Raw genomic sequence first — 14,466 nt, 5'->3', positions numbered from 1 at the left:
TCTGTCGTCCTTGTCGGTAGTACCTATTGACAGCCAGCCAGCCAGCCAGCCAGCCAGTCACTTATTAGGACACACAGCATGGTTTATTATTACATAGAACTCTCTCTTCCGGCCTTCCTTTTGGACGGGGGCCGCATGCCTCGTCCACTTATCTCGGCTTTTTCTCGAGTCCCAGGCCAATCACGAGGCGGCCTGTCGTGGAACCATGGCCCTTCTGGGTAGCGATCATCCCGTCCCAACAGTGAGTGCCAGAGAGTGCCTTTTCCACCGCCGCCGCTTTCTATCTTATGTACTTAGGTAATTGGAAACAACCCAGATCCATGCCCCATTCCCTTACTAGGTACAAGGTACATGACCGTGTGTGTTCAACGAACAAGATTACTATTGGTATTGTAGTAATAGTTGCAGGCTGGATGGGAAGCGAGAACTAGAAACTGTATTTTGCAGCCAGCCAGCGTCTGTCCGGCGAACACGACCGGTCGCCCTGCAGATGCCATGCAATATCCCCAGTCATGCCTGCCTGCAGCCGGCGAGGCAGGCTGGTACTGTAATGGCGCTATCCCCCTTCCCGCCACTTCGAGGTGGTGTTGGAAGGATGGTGTGCACTATATGGTAATGAACCATGCATGGCAATGACAGGTTGGTGTGTATCGGCCAGAAAAACGCCCGAGGATGGAAAGAAGCTGTTGGGCCGTCGCCAGGTTGTTTGCAAGGTCCGATCCTGAGCTTCCCACTTTCTACTTGTATTGCAGCTGTTTTGTGGCGTCAAGGATCTTCTGCTGCTGCGAAAGCCTTTTTAGCCCTCTGACCCTGTTCGAGCTTCGATGCGATCATTCGCATGATCACCCACGACCTATCTAGGTACCCATATCCTGGCCGATGGCAATATGATCCCTCATCAAAGGTGGGATTCTCGTCAGCTCTCATTATTACACGCCATCAAAACCTGCATTTCACATGAGCGTGCATGCCATTCACTATATGTAGGTAGGTACATACTCCCTGCTGCCATGTAAGTATATCTGATGTAAGTAAAGTCAGCCACGAAAAATGTCCGCCCCCCGCCGTTCCCCTTCCCCTCGACTCCACCCCAGCTGCCAGCCGATCAGGTCTTTGTTGCATCCCTACCCCGGACCTTCAAGCTCCACCTCCGGCTTCTACCTGTACCGATGCCAGGTAAGATTTGATTGCGCCCTGCCTGCCATTGAACCTACCAATCTGATATGTGCATGGACATTGTATTGAGCTGTCGAACTCGGGTCTGGCACCGGCCTGGTATGGTGTCTTAGCCTTTACCAAAGGTCTTCCCAGTGCAGCTGGCAAGCAGCGCGATACACGAGACAACACATTACGACACAGGTACGTTGCCATCGTGGTTACCGGATTTATCCCTCGAACTGCCTAGGTACTTACTCACTCGGAACATACGGCCTTGTCTTGATCCGCTGCCTGCTGTACGCATATTTCTTTGCAGCTAGCTTCCGCGGTCTGATCTCTCAATGCAATACACCCCCAGTCTCCAAAGCGTACAGCCAGCCAGACACACGCTTGCCTTTTTCCTTGCACTTACTTTCTTAATATCGAGCACGGTATGCCACAGGCGACGTGCGCATGGCATCTAAAAGCCTCATATACTACCGCGGGGCCATCACGAGTGGCAGCTCAGATATCGATGCATGTGGTGCACTACTGCTACTCCTACTACTACCTCCTGCCAACGAGATACAGATGCAATGCAGTTGTCGATCGACCACAGACGTATAATCGGCCCGGCTATTCTTCAATTATATCGAGAAGAGACGAAGCTTGAGAGTAAGACTGCCCTACTGGCGTGACGTGACCTGTCGCGACTCATTCTCTCACCAGGCTGGTGGCATCTGACGGCTCTGACGGCTGCGTCAGTAACCATGGCGCCTCCATCCGAACAAAGATGGTTTCCCGGGCTGGGCCCAACCGCATACTTTTCACAAGCAGTAGCGGCCGTGTGAAGCACACTCTCAGTCTGTACCTACTGTACTCATAAACGCAGATAGAATGCATTGGTTCATTCGCAAGTTGGGCAGGTAGGTGAAATTCGTATGGATGGATGAGGGACAAGCCTATCAGAAATGCGGGCTCGCTCAAATATATTCGCTGCTTGGGGCCGGGCACTTTTAAACCGCCTTTCATCAATTAGCGGTTCCGTCCTGATCCCCTCCAACAACAGGTCGTCCCTCGCCACCACGACGAGGGATTCTGATAAGTGAGGTCTGCATGCCCGTGGTATGGTAGGCATGGTATGTATGTATGTACGGCTACGAGTAAGGACTTGACCTTCTGGCTTACATGATTACATCCACACGAAGGTTTCCTACCCGGCTCGATCTGGAATGGGTCGTGTTTAATAATGGATGACATACAACCTTCTTCAAACCTTCCCCGCCTGGCGGGATCCCTCAGCAGGGCCCGGACAGGGCGACGGGCGAGCACGCAGAAAGTGAAAGTGTCGGTCGGATGAGCCACGAGCCTTGTTGGAAACCGTGAATAAGGGTGTCTCTAACCACTCTCCCCTTTTTGGCTACTTCCTGACGATCCGTCACCTGCTAGGTAGGTTGAGATATTTCTGTATGCCACTGCCAGTGCATTGTCACTAGTACATGCATACCTCACATATGCCTGAAATCTCAATCTCCCACCTGGATGTTTTCAGGCATAGCATACATGCATCACGGATTTATACCAATACCGATCAATGTATGTGCCAGCAATTGCAACAGCAATACAGACACACACACACACCCCTCTCGAGCGCGCTTATCGCTGTGGCCTGGTCTAGTAGGTAGTTGCTTGTGGCCTTGATCGTCACCGCGCATCCTCCTTCCCCAGGTCGACCGGTCGTTGTTACTCGAGGCCTGTCTTGTCTTGCATTGACACCCTGAGCTTCCGAGACATTGTTAGGCGCTGTGTCTAGTGTGCTGCAGTCGGACTTGCAGTATACTACTATTGCTGCTACTGCCACAGAGGCATCATCACGTGGTGCATCGTCGAATTCGACCAGACAGTCTGGACCGTCCTCTTTTCCCTGCTTCCAGACAGCAGGCTAACCTAGGAGGGACTGCTTGGGATGGATCATTGATAAATGGGTCGCTGGATGACTACACTCGATTAGGCCCTGTTCGTCGTCCTCCTCCTTGGCACTTGCTCGTTCTTCTTCTTCCTTCTCCTCCTCCTCCTCTTCCTCCACCACCTATTGATCGGTTCCATCCCCCTACTCCAGTTACTCCAGTCACTCCAGTAGGCTACCACGCTGCTTCCCCACAAAAACTAACCCGTCGAAAACGCATCCCATCTCGCGTGGAGTGGATTCGCTGTCGTATGCAGGGATCAGAAACGCCATTGAGCCGGGGGTCACCCCCGTCAAATTGCCAACCTTCTGAAGCCGCCGTCAGCAGCGATCGTCGCGAAACCCCCCAAAACCTTAAACTGTACTTCACTTCACTTTCCCAGTTCCTACATGTTTGCTGTCTCTGCCCTACGAAGAACCTCGTTGTTTCATGTCATGAGAGTCATTCTGCACGCTGCCGACGACGCTGTGGCTTCTGGCATCGCTTCCCGGACAGCCCGAGTAGTCCTCACCACCCCCAGCTGAGACAATTTCGACGGCGTGGGGCCGTAGATTCCCCAGGAATCCTTTCATTGGAGACTTGAGAAAGCAATACCACCACGTGAGGCTCCCGAGTTGAATTCAACCCAGGAATATTCGCGCGATCTGATCTTGGGCCGGTTGACGCGCCCCCCTTGATCTCTGCTCTCCTTGGTTCCTGCCTCTCTCGGTTCAGCAATGTCACCCAGTCAGTCCCAGGCTCATAATCGCTCGTTATCCACAGCCAGGCCCGATGCCTCTCAAGCTTCCGCTGATGCCGGGAGCCCGGCCGTTCAGACCGGCTCGGCCGACATGAACGGGTTTTCCATCCATTCAAGTCGTGATGGCCTACCAGGCAACCCTTCGTCACACAGCTTAATAGAAGGCCCTGACTTCCAGGACTTCTCTTTTTCTTACCAGGAAATGCCTGAAGGGGCTCAGATGATGGGACTCGACGACCACACCACGGATCTGTTTGGGCCATCAGGCGGTGAGGCGTCTCTCGCATCGATAGGCGATGGCAAGGACTCGATCGCATCGGGTGCTCCCAGTGCAAATTTCACCACCGCCGGACACTCGGAGAGGCGGCAAAGCCACGACGGATCTGAAGACGAAAGCCCGGGTGGCACGCATGCGGGTGTCAACTCGCTGGAAGATGACATGTCGGACGAATTCGGTCTGTCCGCTGGCGCGCCGGGTGACGGAACAGACCTTGGGCGAAAGGACAGCAAGTCGGACATCACGCCGGCCTGGAGCGAGCTAAAGACCAAGGCAGGAAAAGAACGAAAGCGACTGCCGCTGGCCTGCATTGCGTGCCGGCGGAAGAAAATTCGATGTTCCGGCGAGAAGCCGGCTTGCAAACATTGCATCCGCTCTCGCATCCCGTGCGTGTACAAGGTCACGACGCGCAAGGCAGCCCCGCGGACGGATTACATGACCATGTTGGATAAGCGACTAAAGCGAATGGAAGATAGGATCATCAAGATTGTACCAAAATCTGAGCAAGACACCACTGCCGCCAACGTCACCCGTGCGAATCTCAAGCCTGGCATCATTGGCGCGCTGTCGGCCGGAAAGCAAGCCAAGAAGCGCGGTGCAGATGAGGCTTTCGGCACCGATCTGGAGCACTGGTCCAAGACATCATCCAAGGCAAAGGCGGATGATTCTAGGCCAGCATCTCTACAAGTGCAGGAACGAGAGGACGGCAAGCTTCTCACTGAAGGGCGTGAGGCTTTACCGCCCATGAACATACGTGAACACCTAGCTGAAGTGTTCTTTGAGAACATTTACGGTCAAGTCTACCACCTACTCCACAAACCTAGTTACATGAGGAAGCTGAAGTATGTTTCTCGCGGTTGCCCGATTTTAGAGGCGTTTCACTGACTAGCCTCTAGGGCCGACACATTACCACCGGTTTTGGTGCTCTCTGTTTGCGCCATCTCGGCTCGCTTCTCGACCCATCCTATGTTTGCGGCTATCCCGAACTTTCTCCGCGGCGAAGAATGGGCAGCACACGCTAGGGATATCGTTACTAGGCGATACGAATGGCCCAACATCACAGTCCTGACGTGTTTGCTCATACTAGGTCTGCATGAATTTGGCACATGCCATGGGGGGAGGAGCTGGTCTCTGGGTGGCCAGGCAATTCGGATGGCCTTCGCCCTCCAGCTGCACAAGGACTTGGAATTCGACCCCACGAGGTCCAACCCGAACGCACAACTCAGCTTCATCGACCGCGAGGTCAGGCGGAGGACGATGTGGGCCTGCTTCCTGATGGACCGGTTCAACTCCTCGGGGACCGACCGCCCCATGTTCATTAGAGAGGAGACAGTCAAGATCCAATTGCCGATCAAGGAGAAACTATTTCAACTGGATATGCCGGGGCCTACGGAAGACCTAGATGGGGAAGTACCCCATCCGGTACCCGTCGACGAAGGGCAGCTGTCCAACCCTAAAGACAACATGGGTGTTGCTGCTTACATGATCAGGACCATCTCTTTATGGGGGAAGATCATCAGCTTCTTGAACCAGGGAGGTAAAGACATCGACAACCACACCATGTGGGAGCCTGATTCAGACTACTCGAAAATGCTCAAGCAAGCCGAGGATTTTGCCGGGGCTCTACCAGAGGGACTAAAATACTCGGCCGAAAACCTGCGCTTGCATGATACTGAGGGCATGGCAAACCAGTTCCTCTTTCTTCATATATCGATACAGCAGAATATTCTTTTCATGAATCGATTTGCCGTATCATCACCCGCGGGACTGTCAAATGTCGATGTACCCAAGAACTTCATCACAAAGGCCGGCGCCAAAGCCTTCGGCGCGGCCAACAGGATATCCGACTTACTCAGAGACGCCGAGTCATTCTTCATTGCAGCACCCTTCGTGGGGTATTGCGCCTTTCTGTCTAGCACAGTGCACATATTTGGCATCTTCTCTGGAAATGTAGCGGTTGAGCAGTCGGCCAAGAAGAACCTGGCGACCAACGTCAGGTTTCTGGGGAAGATGAAACGATACTGGGGCATGTTCCACTTTATGTCTGAGAACCTTCGCGAGCAATATCGCGTCTGCGCGGATGCTCATCGTCAGGGAACACCTGCGACGGAAAATGCCACCGCTTCACCTATATTTCAGTATGGTGACTGGTTTGACCGATACCCGCATGGTGTATCGTCATCCGACTTCCTCGATCCTGCTGGGATCAAGAAGAAAGAGTCCGGGGATGACGCGGTGCTCGAACAGAAACCGGAGACGTATACGGTGGAAGAGCTGTTCGCTCAGTTGTCCCCGCCGCAAAGCGCCGAGGCTCGAGAGGGTACGGCTAGTGGCGTACAGAGCCGTCCTCCTATACCAAAGAGGAAATCCGTTGCCAGTATCAGCACCCGAAAAGGCGGCATGCCACCGCGTGGCGGATCGCAGCACCTCGAGCCGCTACTTACCGACCTCAACCCAAACTCCCTTCCCGAGCACGTCCAGCAGAGGTTGCACCACCAGCGCCAGCAATATGCCGCTCGGTTGAGTAACCAGCAACGTAAGTCCATCATCTCTCCTCGTTTGTAGTGGGTAGCCCGAAGCTGATCTCGAGTCTGCAGGAAACGCGGCTGCCGGTAGCGTGGCAGCATATCATGCGCTTTCGCCCATCAGCCCGATCGGCGCTGGTCATGGGCACGGGCACGGGCATGGACACCCTCACTTTGCTACTGCGCATGGTCATCACGGACACGGCCATCCTGGCCTGTACAACCATGATCTGATCTCACTCGGGTTGGCGAATAATTCAACAGGTATGATGCCACACCTCGACCGGCAACTTGTGTTTGGAGCATACGGTGGGGTAGATCCCACATCTATCAGCGGACAGGAAGCCATGATAAACTGGGATGCGCTGGCTGGCACCAATCATCATGCCGGAGGTAGCAACGGAGCTAACGTTGGCGGCGCGGGCGAGGGCGCACCCAATGGCATGCCGTCCAGCTTCCACTCGGAGCCATCGTCAGCATGGTTCATGCCGTTCAACATGGAGGCTCCAGAACTTGGACAGGATGTGGCGGCAGGTATGGCGAGCATGGAGGGCTTTGGCGGCATGTTTAGCCCTGGCGGGATGACGCCTGGAAGTGGGCTAGGACTGCGACGAAACAGCCATAGGTGATGACAGGCCCCTCGGCATAGAGGGGGGAAGGGAGGGATATCTTACGAAGGGTTGCTTGCTTCTTTGTTTCGGTTCGGATCAAGACGGCAATATCCTTGTATTGTTTCGGTGGAATGTAAGGCGTTTTATATGGCATGTTGAAAAGAACAGGGCCTGGCGGATGGCTACACATCTTCGGGCGTAACCTCCATGTTGTTGTATACCACTTTGTTGTATATATGAGACTCTTATTGGGGGTGTCGATGAAAATATGCCCCCACAGACGGGTCTTCTGATCACCGGCAGGATGAGCTGGCAAATAAGTAAAAAATGAGAAAGGAATAAAGAAATCAGAAGAAGGAACGACTTTGGTAGTGGCGTGAAAGGTTCGCTACCTGGTAACGTTCGCCAGCCCAGCCCCTCTGACGATGGAACTCCAGTATGAAGTAGCAACGCAGGGCGGCAGTTGGGCCAAAGTGCGGGAAATGCAACGAGGGTCGTACGATGGTGGCATGATAGGGTCCATTCTTTGCGTATAGTTCACCCGGCACTTTCCAAGACGACGGGACTTGCTGTTGCCCTTCCAAAAAATCGCAGATGCTGCTGTCGGAGTCCCTATCGTCACAGACGAAGACCTGGAAAGGCGGACTATACATCCAACTCAGCTCTGTGCATTTTACTTCAGTACATAAGGCCCAGCCAGTTGTGTTTTCAGAGGGTAGGTACATAAGAGGGCCGCTGAATACTTATAATCGCACAACATCTTTAGTAGACCGACCGTCCGCTGCCAGTCGTACAAGGTAGTAGTGATCAATAGTAATAATGTCTACTTGTTCATTTACGTTGGTCTGCATCCGCAGCATAGGGCTGATATCAAGATGAGGAATGTGAAGATTGCATTGCTCCTTGGTAGTGTCAGTCGGTTCTCAAGAGTAAGTTTAGTTATGTCCCTTAACTCCGGCGCTGTTAGCCGTTGTCGGCTCCGACGGTTAGCCGGTGGATATAGCCAATCTTGCCATCACCATAGAAATGTCACAACAATACCCGATCTCCTCAATACCTGGGTATGCCAATGCCGGCCCTCTCAGTTGAATGAATCTCCGCCCCGCCCCGTCGTCTGGTCTGAACGGAGGACGATACTTTCCGTGTTGTCTCGCTGAGTCGCTGCCCAGTCAGTCCGCCCACCATGTCCGACGCTGTAGCCGCGCCGACTCCGACTCCGACGCCCAGCCGCATCAAGCGAAACAGCGCCTGCACTTCGTGCCGGGATGCAAAAGTAAGTAGGATCATGGGAAGTGGAAATGCAACTATACTCGACCAGTGCCCCCCACTACCAAAGACCATGTCGCTTATAGCCTCGCTCTCTTGCCACAGGTTCGGTGCAACCCAAGCAACCAGCCAAGCCAGCAATGCCAGCGCTGCGGCAAACTGGAGTTGGAATGCGTGGTGGACAGAACCCACAAGAGAGTCAGCAGGCGCAAGTGAGTAAATCCATGAGAAGAATACGGAAACTCGACCGAAGCAGCAGCATTCTGATGCTCGCCACCCTCTCGCAGCAAGATCGATGAGCTCGTTCAGGAAATCCGGACCATCAAACAGACTGTGGGGTCCAGCCAGAATCCCACCGGCGGAATCGTCGCGCCCCCTTTTCCAAGAGATCCGCCGTTACCACAGCCCGTCACCAACTCGCCAGATGCAATACGAGCCTCACTATCAGACAAGAGTGCTCCTTCCGGGCCCTCATTCACGGAGACACCGGCGACAACGCTCGCCGGTGATGTCCCCATTGAACCAAGTCTTCCCAGAGCCCTCGGCTCGCAACCCTTTTCTGGGGAAGACATTGACTACTACTTTAAAATGTAAGTAAATATCTCTAATACCGGAACAAACGTCTGTGTGCATGACTGAAGTCCTCCTAGATACTTTGAGCATTTTCATCCGTACATGCCCATCGTGAGGCACCGGGATCCAAACAAATGCTACGAATCCGGGCCAGTGCTGTTCTGGACGATCCTCCTGGTAGCCTGTCGGCGTTACGCCAAGAATCCCCAAGTCCTGCCGTTCCTTGTGGACGCGATGAGGCGGGAGCTGTTCTCTGTCCTGTCAAGTTTGCCCATCAACATGCACACCATCAATGCTATGATCCTCGTCTGTACTTGGGTCTTTCCCGACGTGCGGTTCGTCAATGATCCGACCTGCATGTTCACGGGGGTCATCATGAACGCCTCACTGCTGCTGGGCATACAAGCCGGAAAAGGCTCAAACCCAGCATTCAATTTCGGGGGCTTCCAAGGTAACTTCACAGACGAAGAGGCACATTATACTTGGGCGGGGTACAACATCGTGACGCAAAGGTACGATAATGCAAGCAGCTCGACCGCATGGAAACCTGACTGAACTGACTTCATAGGTCCTCGCACTACATGGGCATACCACCGCTCGGCAGCCTGTTCAACCAGACGGTGCAAAACGTCATCGATGGGAAGACGCCGTTCCATGTTCCTTCGTCTTTTCGAGTGCTCCTGGAATGCCAGAAATTCGCCCACCGGGTGAGCAAGACCATGGCTGCCTGTTTGGAAGAGTCCGAAGGAGTTTCTTCTTACATCGTCCAACAACTTGAGGACGATTTCGACAACATCCGCGGACTGATCTGTTCGGAGCGAGCCGGTAGGTGTATATAACACACAACGACCTAGCACCTGTAGTTCTGGACTGACCGCCCTCTGCAGATGACATGGACAAATTTAATGCCCTCCTGGTGCAGTTGGAGATCCAGACATACTATCTAATACCCTTACCGGGCTACAGCCCCGAGGCTCTGAAACGCAATATCTTGAAGGCATATACCACGTCACAGGCCGTGCTACGCGACGCGCTCAGCTTAGACGACCGGCATGGGTACTTGAAACACATGCCTCACTCTGCCTTACGGTCCCTGCTGTCGGCCATGTGCATCATATACAAGGTGTTCCGGTCCTCTTACAAGGAAATTCTGGACAAGCAGGGGGCCGAGCGCTGCGCCGCCAACTGCATGGAGGTGTGCCGCCGCTCGGTCGTCCAGGAAGGCGACCTCGGGGCCCGGCTGGCCATGCTTTTCGAGTCGTTGTGGAGCGTGGCCCAGTCGACGGCGGTCTGGCACGGCGAGCCCACGGTGACGGTCGGGACCCAGCGCATGGGAGCCGGCGTGTGCTTCGACTGCCTGAAGCTCTGGAAGAGCGACATGAACACGATGAGGCCGAAGGCGGCGGCGGATGGAGGGGGCGGTGGTATCGGCAACAACAACAACAGCAGCAGCAGCAGCCACGGGGATGGGTCGTTGGGGGCAGCAGCGGCGACGGGATCGACAGCTACATTGGGGGCGGGAATAGTGACGGCACCGGGAGGGCCTGGCCCTTTGGCGAATATTGATTGGTCTTTCATGGACGAATTCGATTGGAACTTTGAGCCGAATCTATTGGCGCCTGTGGGTCTAGGACCTTGACGACATACCGCGGTATATCTGGGTGGTCTGTACGATAATCAAGGGGCACGGGACTGGGGTATGCGCAGGTATTTGAGTTCAGCCACATCCAGAACTCCAGAACACCAACAGCAGGCAACACTCTCATCTTCCAGGGTTTATATGTTCCAATGAGGCCTGATTCCCATGACCGGGTCGGTACAGCCTAGCGGTAGTATCATTATATTATACTTAAAGGCAAGAGGGTTCAACTCCCTCTGCGGTCACTTTCTTTTTCTATTTTCTTTTTTACTCTTGTTTCTTTCAACCCCCCTCGCTTTGCACACGAACACCAACCCCCTTTCTCTGACTTGGACCATTAATTGTGCATTCCAAAACTTTTAATTTCAAGTCCATGTTCTCTCACAACTTCCCACCCATTGGCCCCAACCGACGACCTTCCCGACAATGGCCTCGGCGATCTGCTCTCTCGTCGCTTTCGCCTTGAGCAAACCAGACTCAAGCGGGGCGCTCAGTGCTACAACGAAGTAGAAGTCTGTTTCTCCCTCCCGCATAGTCAGGTAATGTTTTAGCCTAAGTCAGGAAGAAACAGCAAGCAAAGATAGAAACTAAGTACGAAAGGTGTCGGTACTTACACCGATGAGGCCCGTGATTCAGCAGCGGCCTTGGGGGAATGTACGGCACTCCGCGGCGGGTGACGCCGTAATGAAAACCACCCTTGAGCATGGCCTGCCCGTCATCCTGGATGTCGAAATCGGCCGCCTTGACGCTGGTCTTCGCCACGGGGATGCCGCCGAATACACTGTCATGTCGGTCCCCACCAATGTCAGTGATGGACCCCTTACTCAATTTTGACGGTGGCAGCAGCGCACAAACACATCATTGCGAGATACATTGAGTAGAATAGTGTCGAAGGCACACCGCCAGACGGAATGAAAAGACCGCATATTTACCCGTGAGCGATAGGCGTAGGGAGCGGCGCGTCCGGGTCCTCGCTGACGAGCAGCCACTCCCTGACCTGGTCCCGGATGCCCGCTGGGGCGGTCCAGCTCAGCTCTGGGTGGTGGCCGACGCCGTCGGCTGTGTAGACAACAGATAGCTGCGCGTCGGTCTCGCCGCAGTCCGGAGAGGTGACTGTGATGGTGGGGGCCGGGTGGTCGGCGAAGGCTGGGCCCTTGATGAACAGCTTGTCATCGCGATGTTTGAAGTTTTGGAGTAGCCACGAGAGGGTGACTTCTATCAGCGCCGACATTGCTAAATTTCTTTTTCTTGTTTTGTCTGCTTCCTATCAATCTGTACGTAGGTCGGAGACTGGCCAGTCTTGGCAGGCCGTGTTAGTCTGATGGATACAGGAAGGCGATATGGCGAGTATCTGGTATTGGCCAATTATGTTGCTCCACAACAAATAACGAATAAAAGCCTCAGAGTGAAGATAGAGAGAAGAGAAAAATGAAAATAGGGTATACTGCGCAAGCTGAAGTATAAATAAACGTAGCGTGGTGATGGTGTCGCCGGGCTCTGCTTATATCCTCTACTGAAGCCGGAGCCGATTCGGCCAAGACGCAAGTGGGAGGCCCGCAGAAGCACGGATCGTCTGAAGCTCCCTTCCCCTTTCCCAGCGTCGCTCCCGTCCACGCACGGCTTTTCCCAGACAATTTTCGGTGTACTCCAGATCCAGACGCCACGAGCCGACCCGTTCCCGCCCAACTTCCCCCAACGGCAAAAGAGAATAACAGACGAAAAAGCATAACAAATTATACGTTTTAAGCCCGCAGCAGTACCAAACCCCGAATTAATAATGTCCATGGTCCTTTTTGACTGGGTCTGGGGCGGCCACCACGACCGAACCCTCGCCTCGGGCACCATGACCGGCACCATGAGGGGAGCGCCGGCGCCACCGCCGATACCGTTACATCCCTACTACCCCCTCGGCGTCACCATCCCCAGCTACCAGGCCAACAGCGCCAGCGTCCCGGTCCTGCTCGTGTCGCTGGCTGGCATGCTGGCCAGCGTCCTGGTTCTCGCGAGCACCGTTGCTTTGCGTGTGAACCCCTCCTGACCAAACCGAACCTGGCCGTGCTCTGCTGGTTCGTCTTGTGTAAGTCGGCGTAACGAAGGAGTGCCACTCTAATATACTGGGGATACGTTGCTGATCTGACTCGGGCGGTTCTAGGTGGCTCGCTGCACTGCTTTTTCGAAGGTAAGAAGATACTTTCTTTCGTTTTCCCCCTCTTGACTATGTCGAAACCCTCTCTATATATACACACTCGATAAAGCATCGTCGAGGCTGACTCCGGCGTGTAGGCTACTTCGTCTTTAACCATGACACGGTGGCATCGTCGCAGAACCTCTTCGCGCAGCTGTGGAAGGAATACGCCCTGTCGGACTCCAGGTATCTGACGTCTGACCCGTTCATGCTCAGCGTCGAGAGCATCACCGTTGTAGGCTTTCCCTCTTCCCTTTCTTCTCAACTCCCCAACAAGTCACTACGATCTGCCGCCCCCCTCAAAGATAATCGTACTATACCGTCACGAGCCTGTGGCTGATCATGGACCTCCACCCCAAACCCGCAGTTCCTCTGGGGCCCTCTCTCCTTCGCCTGCGCGGCCAGCATCGTCCTGGACAGCTACCTCCGCCACCCGCTCCAGATCGTCATGTGCATAGCCCACCTGTACGGCGTGGCCCTGTACTACTCGACCAGCCTCGTCGAGACGCACTTCACCCACCTCGCCCACAGCCGGCCCGAGTTCCTGTACTTCTGGGTCTACTACGTCGGCTTCAACCTGCCCTGGGCGGTCGTGCCTGCCGGTAAGTTTCAACCGTATACTGCCTCTTTGGTTAAAAGACAACCAAATCATATTATCCAAAACCTAGTACCTTAGGTATCTAGCTCACAGGCTGACATTGTATACCATCGGTTTGCTTTTATTTAGCCCTGCTATTCGACAGCGTCAAGACGCTGAGGAGCGAGCTTCGGATCTTGGATAGCGTCCGGACCGGACTCGCTGGCTTTCAGGCACACAGCCCGCTAAACAGTGCCAAGGTGCCTGAGGAGAGCAAGGAGATCAAAGAGATTCAGAAGATCCAGGAGATTAAGGAGACTCAGGAGACCCCGGAGATTAAGGGGATCCAGGAGATTATGGAGGCTCTGGAGGCCGAGGAAACCAAGGAGATTGAAGAGACCAAGGAGACCGACGAGACTGATGATATCAACGAAGCTACTAAGATTGACGACACTCACGACACTGACGAGAATAACGACAAGAACGACATTAACGAGAATAACGACACTGACGAGACCAAGGACACCAAGGACACTAAGGACACCAAGGATACCGAGGAGAGCAAGGGCACTGAGGACGCTGAGCTGAGTAAGAAGCTTGAGGGGCTCAAGGAGCCTGAGGACACCGAGGAGTTCGAGGAGGTGAAGAGGGAAGAGTAGGCGGCGTATGTTGGCATCCAAGTCCCACCAAATTTTCAACCTGGAAAGAAGGATCAAGTTACGAAGATATGCCTGTATATAGATAGATAGATAGAATTATGTAGAAACGGTGCACACGAGCAAAGAATGACGAATAGACAATATGATAGACTGCCATTGCTGGATTATATAATATCACAGCAGACATTTGGATGTAGACCGCTATGGTTACGATATCTATATTGAACCCCCTCACCTCTTGAATCGACTCTTTTTGCTAGGTAGTTATACGTCGCGGTGTGCTCTTCCTGCTAAACACTGCCTGTATATCC

General features: G+C 53.9%; 4 protein-coding genes across 4 annotated transcripts; 3 read left to right on the top strand and 1 right to left on the bottom strand.

Moving 5' to 3' along the window:
* Positions 1 to 3,820: 3,820 nt before the first annotated feature.
* On the top strand, positions 3,821 to 7,274 carry PG997_003589 (zinc finger transcription factor 1; the record flags this gene model as incomplete). Its single annotated transcript, XM_066807904.1, has 3 exons — positions 3,821 to 4,962; positions 5,017 to 6,656; positions 6,718 to 7,274. 3 exons carry the CDS (start codon positions 3,821 to 3,823, stop codon positions 7,272 to 7,274), a joined length of 3,339 nt encoding a protein of 1,112 aa, XP_066671522.1.
* Positions 7,275 to 8,439: 1,165 nt separating this feature from the next.
* On the top strand, positions 8,440 to 10,734 carry PG997_003588 (uncharacterized protein; the record flags this gene model as incomplete). Its single annotated transcript, XM_066807903.1, has 6 exons — positions 8,440 to 8,529; positions 8,575 to 8,738; positions 8,810 to 9,112; positions 9,173 to 9,607; positions 9,664 to 9,920; positions 9,983 to 10,734. The coding sequence occupies 6 exons, from the start codon at positions 8,440 to 8,442 to the stop codon at positions 10,732 to 10,734; spliced, it is 2,001 nt and encodes a 666-aa protein (XP_066671521.1).
* A 365-nt stretch (positions 10,735 to 11,099) lies between these two features.
* Positions 11,100 to 11,965, bottom strand: PG997_003587 (uncharacterized protein; the record flags this gene model as incomplete). The annotated part of the gene is made up of 3 exons (XM_066807902.1): positions 11,100 to 11,248; positions 11,349 to 11,515; positions 11,667 to 11,965. The coding sequence occupies 3 exons, from the start codon at positions 11,963 to 11,965 to the stop codon at positions 11,100 to 11,102; spliced, it is 615 nt and encodes a 204-aa protein (XP_066671520.1).
* A 546-nt stretch (positions 11,966 to 12,511) lies between these two features.
* PG997_003586 (ebp domain-containing protein) lies at positions 12,512 to 14,155 on the top strand (the record flags this gene model as incomplete). Its single annotated transcript, XM_066807901.1, has 5 exons — positions 12,512 to 12,755; positions 12,887 to 12,913; positions 13,018 to 13,154; positions 13,287 to 13,521; positions 13,647 to 14,155. The coding sequence occupies 5 exons, from the start codon at positions 12,512 to 12,514 to the stop codon at positions 14,153 to 14,155; spliced, it is 1,152 nt and encodes a 383-aa protein (XP_066671519.1).
* Positions 14,156 to 14,466: the final 311 nt, after the last annotated feature.

This window comes from Apiospora hydei, assembly GCF_038363865.1.
Source record: "Apiospora hydei strain CBS 114990 chromosome Unknown utg000004l_segment0_segment0, whole genome shotgun sequence".
In the NCBI taxonomy this organism is placed as follows: domain Eukaryota; kingdom Fungi; phylum Ascomycota; class Sordariomycetes; order Amphisphaeriales; family Apiosporaceae; genus Apiospora; species Apiospora hydei.
The sequence above is the reverse complement of the archived record's forward strand: the minus strand, read 5'-3'. Positions and strand labels throughout refer to the sequence as shown.